Source organism: Enoplosus armatus, chromosome 2 (genome assembly GCF_043641665.1).
Source record: "Enoplosus armatus isolate fEnoArm2 chromosome 2, fEnoArm2.hap1, whole genome shotgun sequence".
Taxonomy (NCBI): Eukaryota; Metazoa; Chordata; class Actinopteri; order Centrarchiformes; family Enoplosidae; genus Enoplosus; species Enoplosus armatus.
In genome coordinates this window covers 21,025,665-21,048,984 of record NC_092181.1, presented here as the reverse complement: position 1 = coordinate 21,048,984, position 23,320 = coordinate 21,025,665, and the positions used below count along the sequence as shown (strand labels likewise).

At 40.5% G+C, this 23,320-nt stretch overlaps 2 protein-coding genes across 2 annotated transcripts; one reads left to right on the top strand and one right to left on the bottom strand.

The window, feature by feature from the left end:
- Positions 1 to 2,139: 2,139 nt before the first annotated feature.
- On the top strand, positions 2,140 to 12,532 carry tmem192 (transmembrane protein 192). Its single transcript, XM_070924885.1, has 6 exons — positions 2,140 to 2,171; positions 2,613 to 2,765; positions 3,554 to 3,815; positions 3,949 to 4,071; positions 10,309 to 10,417; positions 11,841 to 12,532. The coding sequence occupies exons 1-6, from the start codon at positions 2,142 to 2,144 to the stop codon at positions 11,953 to 11,955; spliced, it is 792 nt and encodes a 263-aa protein (XP_070780986.1). The 5' UTR covers positions 2,140 to 2,141; the 3' UTR covers positions 11,956 to 12,532.
- Positions 12,533 to 14,168: 1,636 nt separating this feature from the next.
- apela (apelin receptor early endogenous ligand) lies at positions 14,169 to 16,263 on the bottom strand. Its single transcript, XM_070912116.1, has 2 exons — positions 16,180 to 16,263; positions 14,169 to 14,258 (listed from the first exon to the last, which is right to left on the bottom strand). Exons 1-2 carry the CDS (start codon positions 16,261 to 16,263, stop codon positions 14,169 to 14,171), a joined length of 174 nt encoding a protein of 57 aa, XP_070768217.1.
- Positions 16,264 to 23,320: the final 7,057 nt, after the last annotated feature.

Below are 23,320 nucleotides of genomic sequence, written 5' to 3'. Positions count from 1 at the left end.
GTCAGTGATTGGGCGGAGAAGAATTCTAGAACCTTGAATCACATTCTGGAATGCTCTGGAAAACTCTTGGAATCTCCTCGGAGCTTTGGAATCATCGTTTTTTTCCTGAAATGCACAAACAGCTTTATCGATGGTTGCAGAGGGCGAAACTGGACTGACATGTAGACTGACGTCACGTGCACACACAGTACAGCGTGTGCTTCTCAACTGTACACATGTATACACTTCTTTTAATATGTGTAGCATGGATGTAATCAAGAAATCAGTGTGTTTAAGCCTTTGCACATCCGTACTTACGCACAGTCAAGACACTAAAATAAGGATCTGTTCTGTAACAAGCTTAACATGTAACGCTAAAAGCTGAACACTACTGTCTTCAACACATCAGTCTCAAAATCTTGATTCATTAACCCCTGCTTCTGCACTCATCATGTGACTCCGGTCTCTGAGTGTGACGTAAAGTGGTTTGGGTTGGATAACCTGAAGTAGCTTGACCATTTTAATGCCTTACTCATCATACCTTCTCATTCATTTTGTGTTTTGTGTTTACAGTTTTGCATGAAAGAAGAACATATATTAAGTTATTGTGAGTATTGCCCAGATGGAGTAGTGTTTGGTGTAGGTTGTTATCTTCTCATCAGCTGAACTTTAACTTTCCTCTTGTATGTTGTACATCATCATGATATTTTTGAATTTTTGGAAATCTGGCTAATTTACACAAGATTTTTCTTTATAATAAAGCGTTTTACAGGAATGAGAATGCATGTTATTAATAATACTTGTTATTTAGCTTTTAACTATTTTCCCTTTAAGATGTTTTAGCCATTGTTTATTCTTGTAGACTGACTGCATCCGAATCAGTGCCTTATGTAATGAATGTGAGGGCGAGTGTATGTGCAGGAGTATTTCACACTCACACGGACCTCTGGGTCTCGGCACATTGTGTGTGTGTGGGTGGGTGCATGTGTGTATGAAATCATGCATGTATAGTTATGTGTGTGATTTGACTTGAAGCACAGTTCCATACCAGCAAAAAACATTTGAAATGGATCAGCCTCCTTATCACCTCCTGTTCTCTTCCACCTCTTCCCATGAGCTAAACCAATGACAGTGATTTGCTGCTTCCCTGTGAATTATTTCCCAATATTATGACACATTCACAATGTCCTACAGTATCTCCTCGTCTGCCTCGATCACAAGTGTTGCCTCCCCAGAGTCTGAGCTGAACCTCTCTCTCCTCTGTGTGTCATTGCCTCGTTCTGGACACCTGACAGCATCTTCATTACTTAGAGGAATAGAGCGCTCAGTTCATTTGTCTTTTATAGCAAGTGTATGTTTATCAATAAAATATTTTAAATGGGATATACCTATGGGTGTGCTTTTGTGTGTGGTAAAATAAAGGCAAAAATCACATGTTTTGCCTCTCCTCTACAAACACAGGAAAACTAAATATTAGAAACACCTTTCAAGCACCAAGGCCAGGTTAATATTTTAAGGACAGGGCATTAATGAGCTCATCCCTGTCCCCCCCACTCAATATTTACTGTTTTTCTGTGCTAGAATACACCTGTTTCCTGATTGGCTGTGTGGTAATGTGATTAAACACATTCATTTAGGAATATGCAATATATAAGCACAAAACAGAAATAATGAGGGTCTTTCTCTTTTGACAGAGGGCCTAAAGATGAGGTAATGAAGCTGGACCCAATTTAGTAATCTGTAAAAATTAGCATAAAGCAGTTGACACACACTAAGCTTTGATCTTTTGGGGCCCCTGGGCCCTAAGGCAGTTGCTTGCTCTGCCCACTTAGTAATCCATTTCAAACACCACTGCAAATTACCATAACTTTGTATAACAAAAATCTAAATTTTTTCAACCACATAAGTCAAAAATGTAGCATTTGTTGTACGGCTGTTGCATATTATTGCAGGACATTGTTTCTATTTTTCTGCAAGCAGAAATCACAGATTTATAGTGCTAGGAACCAAAGTTTAACAGAGCACGGCACCATAAAACAGGGGAACCGGAAGTGTGCCAATATTTTCCTGCCCGCCCCTTTTGTAGCATGTAAGCTAATGGTTTGTTATTGTTGTTGTTGTTTTGTCATTTGTTCTTTAAAAACGTCGAACATCAAAACAAAATGGACTCAAAGGGACCATCGCTTTATACAGTACGTAAATGTAATTTAACGTTAACTGGTTGCCATGTCAACGGTTAGCTTGTCGGGTAAAGAGATAAATACTCTATGGCAGTTAGCCTTGGTTAGCTAGGTAAAGCTGTCAGCTAGATATGAAACAGAAAGATATGCGACTGTATTTCTGTTGTTATCTTTTATCTGTTTTCAGCTGAAAAGTGAGAAAGTGATACATACGGTATGTTACTTTAGGCCATTGTGCATAAGTAAGATGTATGTGCAGAAACAATGGTGGTTAAAGTTACATAGTAGATACATAATATTTAATATGAAATATATAGAAATATACAGTATATACCATTTGTCTGTAAGAGATTTATTCATAAATCTCATATTTTTGCAGTTAAGTCAGCTACTCAGTGTAAAGGTAGGCCTGTATTTAAAGACAACTTAATAATATGGTGTTTGTTTTAGCAGGCAGGCACCTCGGTAGATATGTCCCGAAGCCTAGATGAAGACTCTTTAGTGGACGGACCCCTGATCTCTGCGGACGCCCTCCACTCTGCCATCAGGAGAGAGTTTCAGACTGTACCAACACCCTGCCATGCCGGCCTGCTGTCTCTGCTGCATGTATGAAATGCACACATTTACACACATACAACACTGTTTTTTTTTTCTGGTGGAAAACTGAATTACAGATGATTTTGTTTTTTAAACACATTGAATTTGGAAATAAACAGCTGAAAACACAATACAATGTTAGTTTGTTTTTTGTTTTTGTTTTTATTAACAAAACCATGACATAAATCGCCAGAAAACAAACACTGAACAAACACAACACCAAAGTCACACGAGAACAGACCAAAATACAAAATCATCCTAATACAAACACTCAACACATATAAGCAGGTCTAATAACCTAAATTAGTAACACAATATTAAAGGATATAAAAAAAGAAAATGCTTATTCCTTCTTCATCTATGCAAATTCATAGTCTCAAGCACAATGCAATGTTTAAACCAAATTTAAAATAATATTTTTATGATGATTATTCTTATGTTATTTTAAAATCATTGTACTGTTGTACTTTTGTAATAGCCACAATAATTAAGAGCTGAAACAATTAGTCAACTAACTGGTTTATATCATCGTAAACTGATTGTCTTTGGATCTGTTGGGACTGTTGGTTGGACAAAACAAGACCTTTGAAGGCGTCACTCTGGGCTCCGGGAAAATGTGATGGGCTTTTTGTTTATTTTCTGACATTTTATCGACAAAACAACTTAACAACTTAAATCGATTAATCAAGAAAATAACCTGCTTACTCACGGTGCCCTTTTTATTTTGTTTTATGTGTAATAATAGTTGTATTATGTGCTCGTCTGTCTCACTCCCAATGCTCTCCTCTTTGTTTCAGGTTGTGTACGTGGTGTTGTCAGTGTGTATGGCAGTGCTGTGTGTGCTGAAATTTGGCCAAGAGGAGGTGTGTGCGAGTATTTTGGGTAATGTGCAAGGTGACAGTGTCATTTTGTTTGGGAAGGTGTGTTTGTGGGTGCTGGTGCTGCTCTTCACTGGGTGTGTGCAGCACCACCACAGCCAGGCCAGGAGCAGAGGATACCTACGATTCTACAGACAGATGCAGGGCCTGAAGCACCTGCCGCTCACTGTACACTCTGCAGGTACAACTGCACACTTGTTGTCAGGGAACTATAACTCCATTTTACTGCACATGTAGAGGTCAGTTTTCTCCACAAGATGGCAGCAATGCTGAAGGAAGAATGTGTGTTTGTATTTCTGTATGTTTGTGTGCAGGAAACGTTCTGCTGCTGGTTGTTCTGGCTGCACAATTATCACTGACTGTGCACACCTACATGCTGCTCATCATCCTGGGGTTGGAGCTCTTGGTGGCATTGCCATGCCTGCTCTATTACACAGGTAAACTGATATGTGATACTGATATGATATGATACTGTTATAATATTTGATAATGTTGAGTAAGATCATTTCACTCTGGGATTGCTGATGAACTCTTTTGTAAGCTGCAGACTTTTATGTAGTTGACTGAGGTTTGATTGCATACTATATATCAGTATTTCAATGCATACACACGCTCTCTCCCAAAAAAGAAAAACATACAGCTCACAGCTAACCTATGCTTTTAACCCACAAAGCCACACCCACCTGACAATTAATACAATGCATTAAAACACACACAGAAACACCAAGAGACCCACTAAATAATATATAAACTGAAATGATATAATCTCAACTTCAGAGATAAAAGAAAAAAATAGAAGTGTGGTGTTGTAAGAGCAACACCAGTGGTAATAATATCAGTAGAGACACACCCTGTAGATTACATTACACACACACACACTCACCACCCCCACTCTCTATCTTAGCACATTCGCATCACAATAACTGCCCTGCCCTTTTCACACTCGACAGCATGACAATCAACCATTCAGTTCTGTCTCTCTCTCTCTCTCTCTCTCTCTCTCTCTCTCTCTCTCTCTCTCTCCTCTCTCTCTCTCTCTCGGCTGATCTGCTGATTTTTTGCTTCTGGTACAAACACCATGCAAACTTTTCTGGACGATACTCACACTTATCTCTCTATCTATCTATCCATTGTCTTTTTTTATTTGCCCCTGAGGTCAGGAACTAATTGGTTAAGTTTAAATTAACTCCCTCTGGCCCTTGAGCTGCAAAGACTTACCAGGGCAATTCAATCACTTTGCAACACAACAGAACTTACTGCCCATACTGTAGCCCTTTACTTAATAAAAAAAAGTCCCAGCATTTGAGAGAATAGAGAAGCTAAGAGCATGTGGTAAAGCAATGAAATCCATTCGCATAGTTTATTTGGATGGGCCTCCCAAACATGATAAAGCCCCAGATTCATCATATTTATCCGTCTTTCTACACATAAAGTTTAAGTTTGGATTAAATATAAAATGACTGCCAAAATGTTAGCTGACTAATGCTGGACTAACTGATTTAACTAGTCAGAACTGAACTGAACTTGTGAATGAAGTGTTATTTTGCAGCCGGCTCTCATATATCTGAATTCTGAGCTTAGACCTCCACAAATCCAAAAAACATAGAAACACAGGAAAGTATCATGAAATACTGCACTTCATACTAAGCTGCCAACTGGTGGAGACATTTAGAATTAGCAGCCACATGCTTCCAATAAAACAGGTGAAATCTCACACGCAGGTTGTGGTTGTCAGTGGTGATGAAGTGACTGCTGTGTGTGTGTTGGTCAGTCGGTCGGCCCTCCGTGACATTTTGCACAGTCATGGTCAGCAGACTCCAATTCTTTATGACCAAATACCTGCAAAATTCCCATCAGCCTCAGTTGTACCTTGTGTTTAGTGCTAATGAAGAAACGTTAGCCTGCTAACACTTGTCATTGTGAGCATGTTAGCATGCTGACGTTAGCATTTAGCTCAAAGCACAGCCTCACAGGGCTGCTAGCATGGCTGTATTTTGGCAACCTTCTCAGGAAAAGTTTGCAGCATCACTAGATTAGATTCCTCCAAATTTTAGGAAGAGCACTCGGCTCACGCCAACATAATGATCTTAAAAGACAGAGAGGATTCATCTTACTGCTCTATTAACAGCAGTAACATGAATTCTGTAATATAGTTGTTTAATAATAGACAAAATACGTCATCTCTGCGGAATTTGTAGATATGTAAAATCCTTTGAGGAATTCCATATGAACACTGAAATCTCAGTTGTCTATTTGTCCGTTATGTTTGGCTTCATGATAATAGGAGGTCAATCTTCAAATTAAATTCTCATGTAGTGGTGGGTATCAGACCTCGGTGCTTTTTGAGCACCAACCCAAATGTATCTGTATCACCTACTTGTGAAAACCAAAAGTAAATCAAGTATTTTGCTTATTTTATTGAAGTATTTATAAATTCCTTAAAATAAGGTATCAAAACTGTTTAGTGTGGTTTATTGTTTATGATACCAAAACTTAGGTAGATTGGCACCAATGTCAAAGCATATAAATGATACCCAGATCCACACTAGTCGAGTATTTCAGAAGTCTGTGATAAATCTGCTTAGTGTGTATTTTAAATTTAGACAAATCTGTTAATTGTAATCTGTGATATTTAAAAACAGTGATAGACAATGAATATATAGATATTTTCCGGAATGTTAGGTGTTAATGTAAGTCCACAACGCTGGCCTTCCTGTCAGTATGTAAAGGAAAACTGCTATTAAAGATACAGTATCAGAGGATATTGATATTGAAGAATCTGTAATGAAAGGAAATCCATATTAAAGGTATGTTTGGCCGCTGAAGGGCACAGATGTGGGCTCGAGATACCAGAGAGGCAAGGAGGGCAGATAAGAGGCATTAGGATTTAGCCTAGCCAAAGGGGTAACCCTCGGCCCACTCCACCCAAACACAGGGAGACACACACACTCGCACACATTGTCCCTGTGTTTACAGTGAGGGTGATCCAATGTGTGTGTGTGTGTTGGGGGGGGGGGGGGGGGGGGGGGGGTATCCGTGTTCGCCCACCGCATTCCTGCTCAGATCAGTGCAGTCAGGCGCAACACAAATCAAGCGACACCTCGCAGTGCAAACCTTTTAAAGCATAAACACACACACACACACTCAGACTGATGCAGAGTCAAGGTGACATCAGTGAGTTCACAAAAGAAAAACTCGAGGAGACAGAGAAGGAGAGATATAATGCCTGCAGCTATGAAGTCCATACAGGAAGACCTCGTTCAACTTCTCTTTGAAGTGCGTGCTCATTGTAAGTGTGTGTGCCTGTGTGTGTGTGTGTGTGTGTGTGTGTGTGTGTGTGTGTGTGTGTGTGTGTGTGTGTGTGTGTCTTTGAGGTTTGTTGTATGTTTCTGCCTCTCATTTTAACATGAATACACTCTCCTCTATAGACCTACATGCACATCAAAGCCATGTCTTGGCCTTCAAAGGCTTAACTTAGAATACATCTCTCTCCTCTGCCTGGCCAGAACTTAGCGTAAGCACTGCAGGGCACAGGGTTAACACACACACACACACACACACACACACACTGATACAGATACCTACAGTACACTCGATCACACCACACACCATGTACTGTATGGCAAACGTATGTTTGAAATATTTTTGATCATAAATATTGTTATCGTTCACAGCTGTTCCAGTACTTGCATACAAAGGGTGGGCAACATGTGCAAAGTAAATATCACTATACTAATCAAACCATTATCTTAATATTGATATGTCAGAGATATTCACTAAAGTATACAAAATCCTGCTAAAAAGTTAAACTTGTGTTCATCTCAACAAAACTTTTTACGTATATATTCGTAGGTATTTCATGTCTCAAGCTGTGACCACTGTGAACTGTGTTATCTTAATTTAAACATTTTGTACCTGTGTGATTCAATAGAGGGATGATAACTGTCATCCACTCCACCGTTTATGGTAGTGTCATTATGCTTTATATAATCTGGTGTAAATTTGTTTTGTTTTTGGCTTATTCTTTTCTATATTCAGTGACTTTGTGAGTACACCCTTTTATAACTTAACATAACTTTGAGTTTACCAAAGTTTAACCCTATGTGAACCCCACTGTAATCCTGTTCTGTTTAGTGCCAAGCACCTTAATGTTATCCGGTTCACACCAGCAGCCAGAAGAGTCCATCCCATGACATTTTCTGCTCTTTAAAAAGGATATTTAAGTGCCCAAGTTAATGCAAATCCAACATTACATTTACAAGCTGTATTCATCCTTTAAAAGTACCAAAACTGTAACTGTGGACAAATTAGTTAGAGCTTATTTTCTCAGTTTAGCATCCAACTTCAGAATTTTGAAACGATATGAATCTATAATATATTAATCCTTAAATTTAAATGTGTGTGTTACTTATTGTTGAACATTGCTGATAAAAGTATTTTCTGCTTAAAGTTTTTTTTTTTTTTTTTACTTTTTCCCTCATCTACAGCTTCTGCATGTGACAGTTTCATGAGCAGGATTTATTACAGACTTGCATATTCCTTTGAACTCTTTTAATGTCCTGTGTTGCAACTAAAAGGTGTTCACACCGCTCTCCTCCTTCGTCTTGCGTTACTGTATTCAGTCTCCATCGTTGCCGGGATCCATTTCCTTCCAGTTCTTTGATTTTGATTCGGGCCGTGCATAGCTGTGAGCACAATATGTGGTACCATTAGCTGTTAGCACCTCTGCAAGCTTCACTGTTATCACCTGGAAATGTGCACTTCTTAATGGGTGATTGAAGCTTCTTAGATGTGAGTAGACCGGGTCTGAGCACTGTCTGTCCAGCCGTGTGAGTGTGTGAGAGTCTCTAACAGGGACGTGTGAAATTTGTCACTTCCGTCACACTCCATCCATCCATCCATCCATCCGTCCATCCTGGTATATGTCTTCTTTTTCCCCCTGCTGTAATACACTGAACTCCACAGACCTGAAGGACTTTTTGAACATCCTGACTGACCTCACCCTAATAACACTTTTCTGTATGTGCACTAATTCAGGGTATTTACAGGTTTGCTATTAAAACAAATAGAACCAACACTCGATGGAAGCTCATTTGAGGCAGACTGCACAAGTCTTCTTGTTTAAATTGCAGTACTTGAAGTGCATTGTGAGGCATCATAAGCACACTACCAGTGTACACATACTATTCTTTATAGTACAGCCATGCTTGACATTTACATTGTAAGAATTGTTTTTATTACGCTAAGGTTGACTTGAACTGGCTCATGAGGAACATCTCAAGTAAGGGATAATTTATAGTCTTTATATATAGTCTACTTTTCATGTACACTTATGAGGGTCATGTATCCTGCGACAAAATGTACAGAAGTCTTTGTCACATAAACTCTGAAGTTTGGGTTCTTTAATGATTGAATTGTGGGTGTTCTGAAAAGAATATGTTTTGTTTGTATATCTCAATTTTTATTTGAAGGGACTGGAGAGCACTGAACTCGCTGATTATTGCATGCACCTTAACAAGTCGTTTTGGTGAAATTATGGTCAAATTCAGGGTGAACAAAACCTGATTAACAGATGTACAATGCTCAACATGACAATATATTAGTTAAAGTCCGTTGCATGTACACATGTTCGTTAGATATTTTAAAATTATTATGAAAAAGGACAACAAACAATAACAATATATATGAAAAAATATAAATTTTTAAACAGGTCACTTTCATCAAAATATTACTTTAACCTGGTTATTCTCTGTAATGTTTGTACATGCCAACATTTGTCAAGTTTATTTTTATTTATTTGTTTTAAAAGACTGGGGAAATATATATTTTGTTGATATTTAGTTAAATATTTCACAGCAGTTTGTCTTTCTGTCTAGTCATTTGTGAAACAAACGTCACATCATCAGCAAACACAGGCTCATCATCACGTTTTCTCCTTAGTCTCTCCACATCTTCATTTGTCTGCCTATCTGGAATGTCTCTCTCTCTCTCTCTCTCTCTCTCTCTCACACATACTTGTTTACTATTGCTGTATTTACACACACACACACACACACACACACACACACACACAGATTTAGGGCCTCATTATGCAGGAATGTGCAGTATTTCTTTAGATTGTGTGTGAGTGTGGATGCTGAGATGCTGCACTGTAGCAAAGTAAAGATAGCGCTCTTTAGAACCTCCCTGACAATTTCCTCTGGCTAATGACACTCAAGCCTTATCAATACTCAGCCAGCTCCTCCCTCTGCCCTTCCTCACACACTCGCCCTGCAACCCCACACACACCGCTGCCTTATCTTGATTCAAACTGCATCTCCCATATTTTATGCCCTGGCTCCTCTTCTAGCTCCTGCATACTCCACACCCACACCTTGCTGCAAACCCCACCTCTTGTGTAAAGGTGTATGTTTAGGGTGTGAGAATTAGAGGTTTGAGTGCAGGATATGGCAGCCCATAAGGACTAAGTGCAGGATATAACAGCCTATGTGTGTTTAGGAGAGGGAGAGGGATGGAAAACAGTAAAAAAAACAAATGTGTGCTCTTTCTCACCTGAGTGATTTAGTGTTTGCAGGAGAGCTCTCACTGCCCAATAATGTCTGTGTGCAACTGACAAGATAAAACACTGGTTTGATGAAGTAAAACAAAAGCTTTTGTTTTGTTTGTTGTTTCAGTCAAGGTGATGCAGTTCAACAGGGAGCGAGCTGCACCAGACGTGAGCCAAGAAGAGCATTCACACAACTTCAGTATCACGGGCAGTATGCCGACTGAGACTGGCTTCAGGTACGCAGATTTCACTCATTCACACACACAATGTCCACAGCCCCTTTCAGACATGCACCGTGTTACATCAAAATACTTGAAATGTTAAATGTCACTCTCTTTCTTGCAACACGTCTCCAGTCTGAATTGAATTCTGTGTTGATAACATAAAGGCTGCAGCAGCACAACATTAAATAAACAAAGAGAAATATTAAATGTGGGTCTTGGTATTGTAACAATTTTGCCATTTAATTATCATCTCTTATGCACAAAAATGCAATAATATTTTCAAGAAATCATGTAATACTTTGAATTGGCCAATTTTAAGTTGTTGAGGATTTTCTTTTCATGTTGGATCCATCTCAAAAATGAAATTATCACCTCCTTGGTGTGGGACAAAAATCCTCAGAAAATCAAAATAATCATTATACCATCAGTCTCCCTCTTTAAATTTCCAGCTTTCATCAATGCCAACTGCTCACGGTATTTATACATACAACATGTGAGCATCTAGGAATTAGTCAACATATTTGGGGTGTTTTAGCTCAAACAAGCTATAAGAATATGCCGCAGAATTATATTATATATATTCTGCCTAATAAACTATAAAACTGATGAGAATGTGGTAGGGGGATCCAGTATTGAGAAGAGCGGTGAGCATCCCTGGTGCTCTTCAGCCACAAACATTTTTAAACTCCACCCCTGTTTGCAACCTATGAGAAAACTGAGACCACTTTTCTTCCTCCATGTCATCATTTTCCTACTCGCTGCATTCTTCAGCTGTACCATCGCTCCTTTTCATGTACCAGATGCCAAATATTCCACAAACATTGCAGTTCTATCCATAGTGGTCCTGTTTGAATAGACCCATTACGGAACATTGTATATTTTTGTTTTTGTCAAACAAAGCCCTCAAACAGATCAAAATCAACACTGCCTTAGTCTGTGATTTTCGACTTCTCCAGTCTGTCTGCTACTGAAGATGTATATATACTGTATATGTATTTCTAAACGAGGGCCCCCCTTTAAGGATATCCTAAAACAGGTGGGAACTGTAGTGTTTTTGTGCAAACGTCACTAAATCAGGACTAAAATGTGTATTTGTTGCGCACTATTTCAACCACAGATTTTCTGCGCTATTCAATATTTACAACATCAGGAGTGACTCCAAATAAAGTGCCCACATTCATGGTAATAAAAGATCATGTCACCCAGTGCTCAACAGTGTGGCTCACTGAACAATGCAGCTCTGTGGCACAGAAGAATAAGGTATATCAGGCCATACTTAGTAACACTTAAGATCAGTTCATTGTTGGTTTCAGTGTTTTTATGGGATTTGTGGACATAAAGAAAAATGCAGAATGTCACCAGCCTTATCTTTAAAGAGACGATGATGAAGCCAGCGATGTTACAGATTCCACATGTACTATTATTTGTGTGACAGAGAGGGCTCCAGTCTGGAGGAGGTGGTGGAGAAGCAGGCCGACCTGATAGAGTACCTGAAACAGCACAACACCTTACTGAGCAAGAGGCTGCTCAACCTCACCGCTCAGCACTGACCACAGTCCAGCCTCTTGCTCCTTCTCCTCCTCCTCCTCCCTGTGAAGCAGCCACCACACTCATCATCATTTTAACGTAAAGGAGAAGAGGATCTGTGGGTTTGAAAGAGAGGATTGAGGCTAGAAGAAACACTGGATAAAAGATTAAAAGTAAGGAAAATCCCTTTGCACTCAAGCACCTGTGCGCGCAGACTAAGGCGGGAGGGCTCCTCTGCGAGGCATCCTCACCTGAGATGGACAGATAACACAGGAGGAGGTGAGCTGTAAGTGGAGGACAGTTAAAGAGGCAAAGTGGGAGGAGGAGGAGGGGGAGAGGAGTCATGGGTCACAGATCAGAGGTGAGGGGTTTTTATCACTGTGTTACGACCCCTGGTGACCCATGTATGCTGCTTGTGTTACTGTGAGAGGAACAGAAGAGGCAAAATAGTTTTAGAGGCCATCTGCACTAAGGAGGAACTGAAAGAGCAGGAGATACAGGAGGGAGAGGTTCTCACTTATCAGGGTCAAACAAGAGAAAGAGATCATGTAACGCTGTAATATCTGTAAGTGCTATTTTATGTCTGAATGTGTGTGTGTAAATGCTTTGTTTGTTTTTTTTCTATCTGTTCAATCATTAAGTTTATGTATTTGTGATCAGATTCCAATAAATCTTTAATATTCTAATGTTTTTGTTTATTTAATTGAAGCCTTTTCAGGGTGACAGTTGACGCTGTTCTTCGGTGAAACCCAAGTTAAGTGACTGTAGTTTTGTGTTTTGACAAGTGTTTATTTTGTGCAATGTACTGTGAGAGCTAAAAGAAAGATCCTAAACAATAGAAACACTGCAGTGTCAACAGTAGCTTGGTGTGAATGCCTTTTCCCGCCTTGCCTTTTCTGTGTTAAATTTCAACCGTCACGGGAATCTACGTTAACGAAATATCGAGGTCGTCATTTGAGCCCTTGGTGTTTGCGCCCCATTGTGATTTCTTTATGCTCTGGCGTCCGTAACTCCACAGGGAATACTGCATTTACGACTCCTTTCTCATGTGGCTTCTCCTGGGGGCCTGGAGTTATCTGGAGTACTGCAGGTACCAGGAGCCCTGTTTGATCTTGGGGCTTTTAGGTCACACATGTAAAGATATTGTTTTACGCGGTCCTTACTAAAAGTATCCCAAATTTAAATGAAGTCTGGCTTAAAACCGCTTGTTAGCCTTAAAGTTGCCCCATGTATTTGGATCCTATAATCGATTATTTTACTTTACACATAAACACAATCAAAACAAACCACTACATTGATACATTTTTTTATTAAAAACTTTTAAATGTAATTCAATAAACATTTGAAGTGCATACATGCATTATAAACACTTTGTAGGGATACTACGTGGATGCTGCTCATCGTAGCTGCAGTCACTAAGATGTTTCCAGCTCTTTGGTCTGTAGCTTTTAAGTCGGGTGTCGAACATACGTGATGACAGATGTTGTTGTTGTTGTTGTTGTTGTAGATCCTTTTCCCCTTGTTCATTACACAGGTATTGGCTTTTGAGGACGAAGAGGGGAAGGTGCTTGCAACTGGAGAAACCCAGATCTGTGGCCACCAGGATGCCAAAACATTTCATTAATTAATATTTTGTTGTAAAAGAAGAGTCAATCATGCTCAAGTGTAAGTTGAGCTTGATTTTGAACAGTTTCTTGTAGCTCTTTTTCAGCTACATATACATGATAGTCTTTGGACGGCGCTTTCACGGTGTCCCATAGTTTTTCTTCCCACTTCATCTTCATCTTTATCTTGGTACTGGGAACCATCCATGGTGTTGGGGTCACACAGTGCAGTTGCTTCATGTTCATATTTCTCTCTTTAGGTCACCCTCATTCTTGTGCTTCAACCTGTAATGGAAAAAAAAAAATTCAGTGTCCTGCTAAAAGGAGTTCAGGGTAAGACGAACACAGCTTTAAGTAACTGCATGTACAGGAGTCAAAATTAAAGCTGAACCCCCCCCCAACACTCCTTGTGGCACTAAAGCCTTCCTTTTCATCGTTAGTGAGATTTATGTCTGAGCCTTCCTCCCCATGCACTCCTGTTATGCGTGAACACACACCTCTGCCACTAATCACACACACCTTCTTAACTGCCACCTGCCAGCTCCATAACCTGGTTTTGGTCCATGTATCACGCAGCTCAGCTCATAACCTCTTCTACACAGAAACACATGTATCAGTGCACATGTCTTACCTTAGGGGAAGGGTACTCTGGAGTGGAGAGGCAGGCACCGTCTGTGTGGGCAGTGGTGTCTGTGGTATTTTCTCCTCAGGTTCAGGAAATCTGAAAGAAAGAAAGAAATGTTTTAACATGCAGGATAACACCACTGGATGGCCATATTGTTTGAATTTGTAACCCACAGAATATGCAATAATAATAATAATAATTTTAATGTGAGCTAGACTGCTACCACGAATAAGCTGCATATCAAATGTAATTGTAGGTGTAAAAGCAAGATTTATGTCTGCAGGTGGAGCCCTGCATATCACCTGACGGGCCTAATTAATCCCAAATGGAGGGGGGAAACTCAGCCTGAGCTGTTTAGCGCCAAAAGAGATAAAGCAATATTTACAATCACCACTTTCCAAGTAAGTATAATTTTGTAACTAACAAAGCCTTACTATGGTCTAACTTAACCTCTGTTGACCATAGAAAAGCCTACTTCCATGGGTTTTATTGTTTGGACCTATTTCCAACAGCAAGGCGCCCCCCTTCTAATAAACTGGGACGCACCGACCTAACACATGATTATTTTTAAACGTCCCTAATAAATCCACTTTGACTCCCGCAGTTCACAGGCTGCCATCCAAGCCCAGGAAGAGATAAACTGCCAGATGACTTTATGACTCCCTCTTCCTCCCCCCCTCTCCCCTCTGAAAGAAACTGCTCCCCACGCCTGAAGGTAGGCTTCTTTACACTTGGCACTGCTACTCCATGTCATGTTAATAAAGCTCGGGTATTTGCATGGCGTTTTAACACCGTGATTAACAAAAGCGCGCCGGAGTGCCTTCCAGCCGGGGACAAAGGGACTCACTGGGGTCACTGTGCGATCCCCGGCGGCGCTCCGCTCCTGTCCCTCCCTCTCTCCCTCTTCCTCCCTCCCTCCATCCTCTCCTCTCCACCATCACATGAGCCTAATCAGGACCTCAAGCACCAAAGCCTCTCTGTTTAACTACCGCTGTTTGTCTCCGCCGCAAGGCCGCCGAGCAGATAACCGCAAACCACCTTGGGTTTGCGCAAAAAGCGCACCTGCTACGAACAGCATGTTGTCTACCTTTCCAGTTTGCTCGTTTGTAGCCAAGCAAAAAACATTTGCTGAAATACGAATATTAAAGTGAAACCTTAGAATTTAAAACCCATACATACCACAAATTAGTTATGCTTGTGCTGCATTCAGCCATGTTGGCAAAATTGGGTGAACAGGAAAAACTCTTGTTCAACGCTTTATTCCAAGGTAATTTACCCTATTTCTGGTCATGTTCTCACACCAGATAAATAGAACTTAATTAGGATAGTAATTTAATCGTGCTGTATATTTAAAGTGGTTTGGGTAGCAACCCCCCCCCCCCATATATTTTAGCCTCTTTTTAATTAGCTGATATGATTCCCACATGTGTAAACAAGTAAGTAGTTATTGGATTTAATTTAGATATCACAGCAGCGAAGTTGGCTTTGCAGCTCTTTTGCCACCAGTCATTGACACTTTCTTAATTTTTTTCAAGGAGAATCAAGGTGACGTTTTTTCCCACTGGAGTTTTCGTATTTACGGACTGTATGATGACTCATGAACACGCCATATATTGTAGGGATTCGGACTTTAACGTTAGCTAGCTTACATCCCGCAATTATTGATTGAAGGGGCATTGTTTTATCTCGTTGTGTGTTTTCGCGCTGCATTGCCGCAAAAGCGATGATTGGATTAAATCATTAAGTTACCATTTATATTTTATTTATTTATTAAGTTCGTAGTCAGTTTAACCTATCATATGTTTAAGTTAGGTCTGATTCACTAGTGAGAGTTATGCTAGTTAATGTAGCAAGAAGCAGCAGAGGTACTGTTGCTATGGTTACCTGTAGTTTAACATACATTGCGCAGTGATTTAGAACGCTGTTTAAAACTGTTGACCGGTACGTTTGAACCGTCCTGGCCAATTTTAACGGACACCTGCCGGCCGGTCGGGAAGTCTGGACGGTAAAGTTGTGGGATGCTTACCTGGTCTGGCAGAGGAGATGGGTGCTGCAACAGCTGCGAGCAGCAGGAGCAGGTAGAGCAGGTTGAAGATCCTCATGGCTGAGCAGCAGTTAGCTTCTGAGGAGCTTAGTTAGTGATAATTTCCCCAAAGGTCTGGAGAGTCCCTCTGGCACTGAGCTGGACTGATGACGCTCAGTGTGGTTCAGTTCTCTGTTGCAGTCCGTCCACCACGGGAGAATCCAGTACACAGGGGTACCTCTTTTCTCTGGATGGTCAGTATGTCCCTGAGGATTGTGTGCGTCCAAAGTGTTTGTGTGTCCAGTGAGAGTGTGATTGTCTCTGTGTCTGAGAGCAACGTGACAAAGGTGCCTTTCCCCCCACCTCCTTTATACAGCCTTTTAGAGGGAGGGGGGCGGGAGTATGAGGGGGTGTGTAGCTCCCACAGCAGCCCCCACCTCAACCCCTGACACACACACACACACACACACACACACACTTCAGCATTGCACATATTGACCCCACATGTAGAGGGTAATTCAAATGACAGGAAGCCCCCTCCCTACCCTCTAACTGCCCCTTGAACACACACTGTCCTGCATGCTGCATTTTGTGTATGCATGAATGTGCGTGTGGAGCTATGAGTGATTGAAATATTTAAGAGCAGATGCAGCAGGCAATGTTGATTTATCACTTATAACATTAGAGCAAAGATTTAAGAAGCGGACGTTGAAAGTAGCAGGTTCTTCAAGACCGAGAGCAGAGCCAGATCCCTCCTCCCTCAGTTGTCCCCTACCCCCGCACTGAGGAGAACACACACATCTGGGGCTTTTGGGTGCATGGGGGTTGTATTGGAGGTGGTGGAGGGGAGGGGGGTGTTTGCACCAAGCATTTTGGGGCCCGGGGTTCTGATTGAATGAAATCCAGTGATGCACTGGACTAACAATACTCAAAGAAGGCTGACTGTCTGTCTGGGATGCCGTCTACTGTCTCTGTCTGTCTGCATGAGTGTCTATCTTTGTGGGGAGGGTATGTAGTTGCATGGATAAAACTGTGTTTTCTGCATTTTTCTAAAAAAGCTATCCTTAGCCTGACTGTTTTTTGAAAATTCTGTGTCATCTGTAAAATTTCAAACTCTCTGGCTTTCCTAAATGGTTGCTGACTTAAATATTTAGTTCAGTTCATTTCACTTTGATGGCATTTTCTCATTCGCCCTGTGTATCAAACCACAGAGTATCGACAACTGTCAAGCACTGAAAGGGCATCATATACTTGATCAGATCTTAATTATTTCCTAAATCACCCATCAATTTTCATGTGTGATGATTAGGGTTGGGTGTGTTTGATTAGTTCAAAATATGATGTAAGATGGCATCAAATGTCTTGTCAGATCTATAACTTTGTTTACTTATTTAATCAGATATTTTCCGATTTAAATCAAAATTCTGCCAATTTTAGACTATTTTGTTCAAATAAAGTTCACTGCTGCTTGTGTTTAGACAACATTTGAGAAATGTGGCCTCTTTTGTTAAACAGAAAAACATTGGTTTTGGAGAAAACATGTTTGTATTTATCAAAGTATCAAAACTTTACTGGTACAGAGGATCTTCTCTGTCCTTGCACTAGTATCTAAATATTCAAACAATACCCAGCCCTACTTCTCATGCAGGTTGCCAGTTGGTGGTATACCAGGGGATATTCTTGCAGCAGGTAACCCAGTTCACTTGGCATTAGCTCTGCAGTTGCCGGTGGCTTTTGCAAAGTGAGGGGACTCATTAGCGTGTCTGCTTACGGCCGTCTCTGTGGACTGAGACTCTCCATTCAGCACCCAGCTAATGAATTAACACATTAAGATGAAATGTCAGCCATTACATGTGAATGAGGATTAGAGAAGCAGCAGGACACTAATGGACCGGGGGCTCAAAATAGTCACAGAGACTTTGAACAAGCATCCGGACCGTCAGCTCTCTTTAGCCCTCAAAAATAGACAAAAGAGGCCAAAAAAGAGTCTCTCCGTTTGTGGGTTGTTTAGTGGTGTGTGTGTATGTGTCAGTGTCATTATGTCTTTGGAAATGTTGCTTTTATTGCTTTATGGTGTTTGCAAAAATGTTGCTTGAAATGACAGAGATTCCTCATGGATTTGGCCAACGTGCAAACACATACACTCGCGTACACACACATTCATCCTGCCGCAAACAAACTCAGCCGAGGTATGTAGTTTGTTTCTGTGGCGAGCTGCACTTTGCATATCAGCTACCATTGTCTTTTAAAAAACTTTTATTTTCCCCTGTTTGAATATGCTAATTTTGTCTCAATTGTCATTCAGAGCCACCTGGTATCCACTGCATCCAACTGCTGCCAAACTTCAGTCTCTCTCGGTCTCTCTCTATCTGCCCTTCAAAACAGAAACAAGTGAATCGTACCGAATTCTCCCCACCAGGTTTTCGGTGTGACTGAGTAGAGCGTGTTGTAATATTTGCTCTTCCTGGGGATTATACGTCTTTACAGGGATTACCCAGGCTGCTCAAACACTCCCCTACGAGAGAGAGACACACACACAGAGGGCAACCTCCTGTTAAACTGCTTCAGTACCTTGGCAGGCCTGCACTGCATAGATGAACCACGCTCCACTGTTAAATATTATTCCTTGGTGCGTGATAATGAGTGTTTTTGGTACAGACCAAATGTGTCCACCTAATTGTTTATAAAAGAATCACAATTTTTGAGTCCAAGGTGACGTCTTCAGAGGTCTCGTTTTGTCCCATCAACAGTCCATAACCCAAAGATATTAGTGTACAATGATATAAAAGCAGCAAATCCCCACATTGGAGAAGCTGGAACTGGAAGATGTTTGGTGTTTTTGTTTCATAACTTAATCCACTTTCAGCTCTGGAAACTTGTGAAAGGCATTTTAAACTATTTTCTAACATTTTATAGACTGATTTATAGAACGATGAATAGACAATAATATGTATATTCATGGGCCATTAAAGTAATCATTTGCAATCCTAACCTATGACAAATCTAAGGTGTTGTATCAGCTATAGTATCACAAAACCTTGCATTATACCCAGTATTGATCTGACCACTCTCAATGAGCAATCCTATCCTTCAAGATCTTCTCACTTGAATGTGTAGCTGAACTCCGCAGGTGCTCTGCACAGGATTACTGGAGAGTGAAGGTCAGAATATTATTAGACGTGAAAGTAGTAATCTGCTGCATGTAAGGAAACAATTCAAAATGTACTTTGATGATCACAAAGTTAAATGTCAGGCTGCAAGTAGAATAGCATGCATTATCCTATTTTCTTTTGCCATTTGGCCATTTTAAATGCGTTGTGGATGAGTGTGTAACTCAGGAAAGGGTTGGACAGAGTTACACTGCAGACCTGCTGTTATTGCTACTGTTATAGAAGTCATGGTCTTCCTAGTGGCTGTGATCTTTACGACCACAGAGGAAGCTTCAGCCTCTCCTCCCCTCCTGAATTTTCACTTTCTTCTTCCTCTCCCATCATCTCCTGACCAGGATGCACAGATAAAGAACTTCCTCTCTGATAAAACTTGTTTAGAGGAACAGTGTGTCATAAAATGAGACAAACGTTGTTGCATACCTGTACACAGGTACGCTTACCATGGACAAAGAGTTATAAACATACAGATAGGTAGCAGATGAAAGGGGAAAAAAAAGTGTCTTAGTCAGGTGTTGCTCCACCACGTGCCTCCAGAACAATTCACATTAGGGTTGGGCAATATGACTATATATACCTTGAGGCAATATAAATGTGTTTACTGTCACAGAGATTTTGTCATAACAATACTGTGGCAGGTATCCCCTTAATGTCTGGTTGTATTAGACCTTTGTAGGCAGCAGAACGGCTGTATGGTAATATCGGAATATTGCATTTTGCATCAGTATGATGAAGTAACTTAATTTGTCAGGTATTAAATTCACTGGATTAACTACAAACAGATGTACCTGCCCAGTCCAGACATTCTTAAACTCGGGGGAAATTAACAAGACGCACTTTACAATATATATTGATATCAGCGCTTCAACTATTAGTTGATACTCGATTAGTCATTAGTTCATTCTCAAGCAGAAACGGCAAATATTTGCTGTATTAATATTTCAGCTTCTCAAATTTTTCAGCCTTGCTTTGTATTGTGTGGTACTGAACTGAATATGTTTACGTTTCAGACCGCTGGTCAGACAAAACAAGTCATTTGAATGTGTCACATTTGACTCTGGGAAACTTGGCAGATTAACTGATGATGAAAATAATCGTTAGTCACAGCCCTAACTGATATCGTGATGTAAAATTACATATATCGTGATAGAGGATTTTAGCCATGTTGCCTTTTATAAAGGAAAGTCTTTCATGAAAACTTGTATTTGTTGCCCTGTTGGACCTATTTGCAGTGATGTTACTTTTTCTGAGTACAGTGTTATCATAATCAATTATCATGGAGCTACAAAAATAGGACCTGAGTTGTATTGACCATAGTTTTGCTTTAATATGAACTCATTCAAGTGGACACAGAGGAGAGAGTAGCTGATAGATTGAGTAGCAGAGATGTTTTGTGCCATGATGTCTGAATGTTTTGGGGTGTAGTCCAGTGTGTGTGTGTACAAGTGTTGATTGTGATCTGATGGGTCAGTTCGTTGTCCATCGTTAGAGTGATAGTGGTTCTGTTGTCATGCCATAAGGTCGTCAGTGTTAATGAGGGCCGCAGCCAGCCAGAGCTTAATTACTCTTAAGACTCTTTATCTCCAATTGCCCAATACAGACCCCAATGGATGCATATACACATGAACAGCAGTGAACACCCAATACACACACAAACAGTATGGATCATCAGGACACATCACACAACACAACACAAATGAGCCGGGCGTTTTTCTTTTTCTTTTTTTCTACTTCTCTCACGACGGTTGATTAACTTCGTCTTTATTCTGGAGCGCCTCCTCCCCTCCGCGTCGGCAACTAGACGGCTGACTGAGGAGGAGTGACGGAGGACTCGGGGGTCAAGGGGCGAACTCAACAGGGAGCAGCCTCTAACCCCCCAGGATGTCACCCTGATGGGGATTCAGGGGCCAAAAGTCACTTGGTTTGTTAAATCCTAACCCAGACACAGCGGCTTCTCTGGACACACAAACCGAGTGTCCATGTTGTCCATGCAGTGTGGGTTCTTGTTTTCTGGCCATACACATCAGTAGATACAAATACACAAAGGACAAAGAGAAAAGCATTTAGTTTCTGCTTAAGTTGTGCTTTTTCTCATTTAACTTTGGTTCTATCTGTCAGGGTCCTTTTCAGTGGAATTTAATGTAGCATTGTTGTGATACTTTGTGGAAACTGCAGGTGGGGCTAAAGAGCAAGCACCACTTGTGTCGTAGAGTAAGCGCACGGGTTCGATTTTAGAAAGTTGTGGTGGCACAAAGATATCAGAGGTCATGCAGTCCAAATCACATAGTCAACAAAATGTCACTTAGCATGTATTCCAAATGGCTTTAGTTTTAACAAAAACACACAGTGGACAGAGCTTTATGTACTTTTTGACCTTTGATAGGTCCATCCTGTTGAGGTCCCTAACACAATCAAATGGTTTTATTTAATAGACGGCAAAGGACAGAGATAGGACCAATATTGGAGGTCTGCCATTCCCAACCAAGGATTCAGGATTTGTTTGTGTCCTCAGAGGAAGCATTGCCTGAGCAGTAAAATCCAGGGGAAGAATTTTCCAAAAGCAGGTGCTCTGTGTTGTTTTTGAAGCTCTTGACCACAAAATAAAAAAAGTGAAAAAAGCAGCTAGATTTTTAAGCTTAGCTTGCAATTACAACTGATCAGTTGTGCAGTCAGTACATTACTATGGACAATTTTACAGATTCACCCAAATCCCAATTTAAAGAAGTTAAGGGGAACAAGAACTGCATTTTGACATCTCCCGCACTACAAATGTATGCCGCACTAAATTGTCAACAATTTCAGTTTTCTTACCTAAGACTTGTTCATTCATTTACTGATGCAGCTAAAATGCGTTCATGTTAATACATAACAGTCATCAAACGTCCACCCTGAGAGACTGCATCATTGTTTATTGTTTCCTTATTATCTGGAAAATTCAACACTATGTGCCATAAAGACTTTAATTAAAAAAACAAATAAAATGGGAAGTTTTCAGTTCATTTTGGGTAATTTGTGAGAACTTCACAGTACATTTAAAACCCTGCAATACAAGACAGAGATCTCTTTATGGTTTCTGTCCAGCTTGCTTGGTGATCACTCTCTGCTTTCTGTTAAATGGTCCTGACTTATTTGCTTCATAGACACCTTTTTCTGAAAGAGAAGCAGACCTACATTACTGCATGCAGCATTATAAAAGCTGACATTTGTCTATGTGTGTCTGACAGCAGAGGAGGTGTGTGTACCTGGATGTGCTGCTTGTGGCTGGATGCAGACTGATGCCAAGCTGAAGAGCGAGAAGATGACGAAGGCAACGATGATGAAGGTCAGCTCAAAGCCAGAGAACGGCAGTTCCATCTACACAACTACCCAACACGAAGCACGTCATTACGTTATGTAACATCTTCACATTAACAACATAATGCATGACACAGAAACAGACAAATCGTCTCAGGTGATCTTACTGTGTTGTTATTTTTGCAAAAAATAGACCTACAAGAGATACAGTAGGACAACTACTAACTAACTGAGTTCACCCTGTGCTTGAAGGTAATAATAATAATATGCAATCTGAGTAAAAATTAGGCCTTGACTTCTCTGGAATTCATAGTCAAACTACAGATTATTGCTATCTTAAATGCATATTATCCACATACTGGAATGTATGTATTTGTCAGAACAAAAGCCACTGTTTTGCATTACATACATGGTTTTCATAGCGATACACAGCTTGAGGTGCAGTAACGTGATGACACCACCAGGGGGGCTTATAACCTTATTATTTGCAATTTGCCATTGTTACTTTTGTCTGTTGTTGTTTGACAGATAGACAGACAGAAAGACAGACAGACAGATAGATAGACACAGACAGACAGACAGACAGACAGATAGATAGACACAGACAGACAGACAGACAGATAGATAGATAGATAGATAGATAGATTTTCTTGGTCTGGACCAGGACCAGCTTTA

Excerpts from the sequence above, each read along its gene's own strand:
- tmem192 (XM_070924885.1), top strand. The coding sequence starts at position 2,142 with ATGGACTCAAAGGGACCATCGCTTTATACA. Across the intron at positions 4,072-10,308 it reads ATGCCTGCTCTATTACACAG|TCAAGGTGATGCAGTTCAAC; the intron begins GTAAACTGATAT and ends TTGTTGTTTCAG. Across the intron at positions 10,418-11,840 it reads CCGACTGAGACTGGCTTCAG|AGAGGGCTCCAGTCTGGAGG; the intron begins GTACGCAGATTT and ends TTTGTGTGACAG.
- apela (XM_070912116.1), bottom strand. The coding sequence starts at position 16,263 with ATGAGGATCTTCAACCTGCTCTACCTGCTCCTGCTGCTCGCAGCTGTT. Across the intron at positions 14,259-16,179 it reads CTGCCAGACCAGGTAAGCAT|GATTTCCTGAACCTGAGGAG; the intron begins CCCACAACTTTA and ends TTCTTTCTTTCA.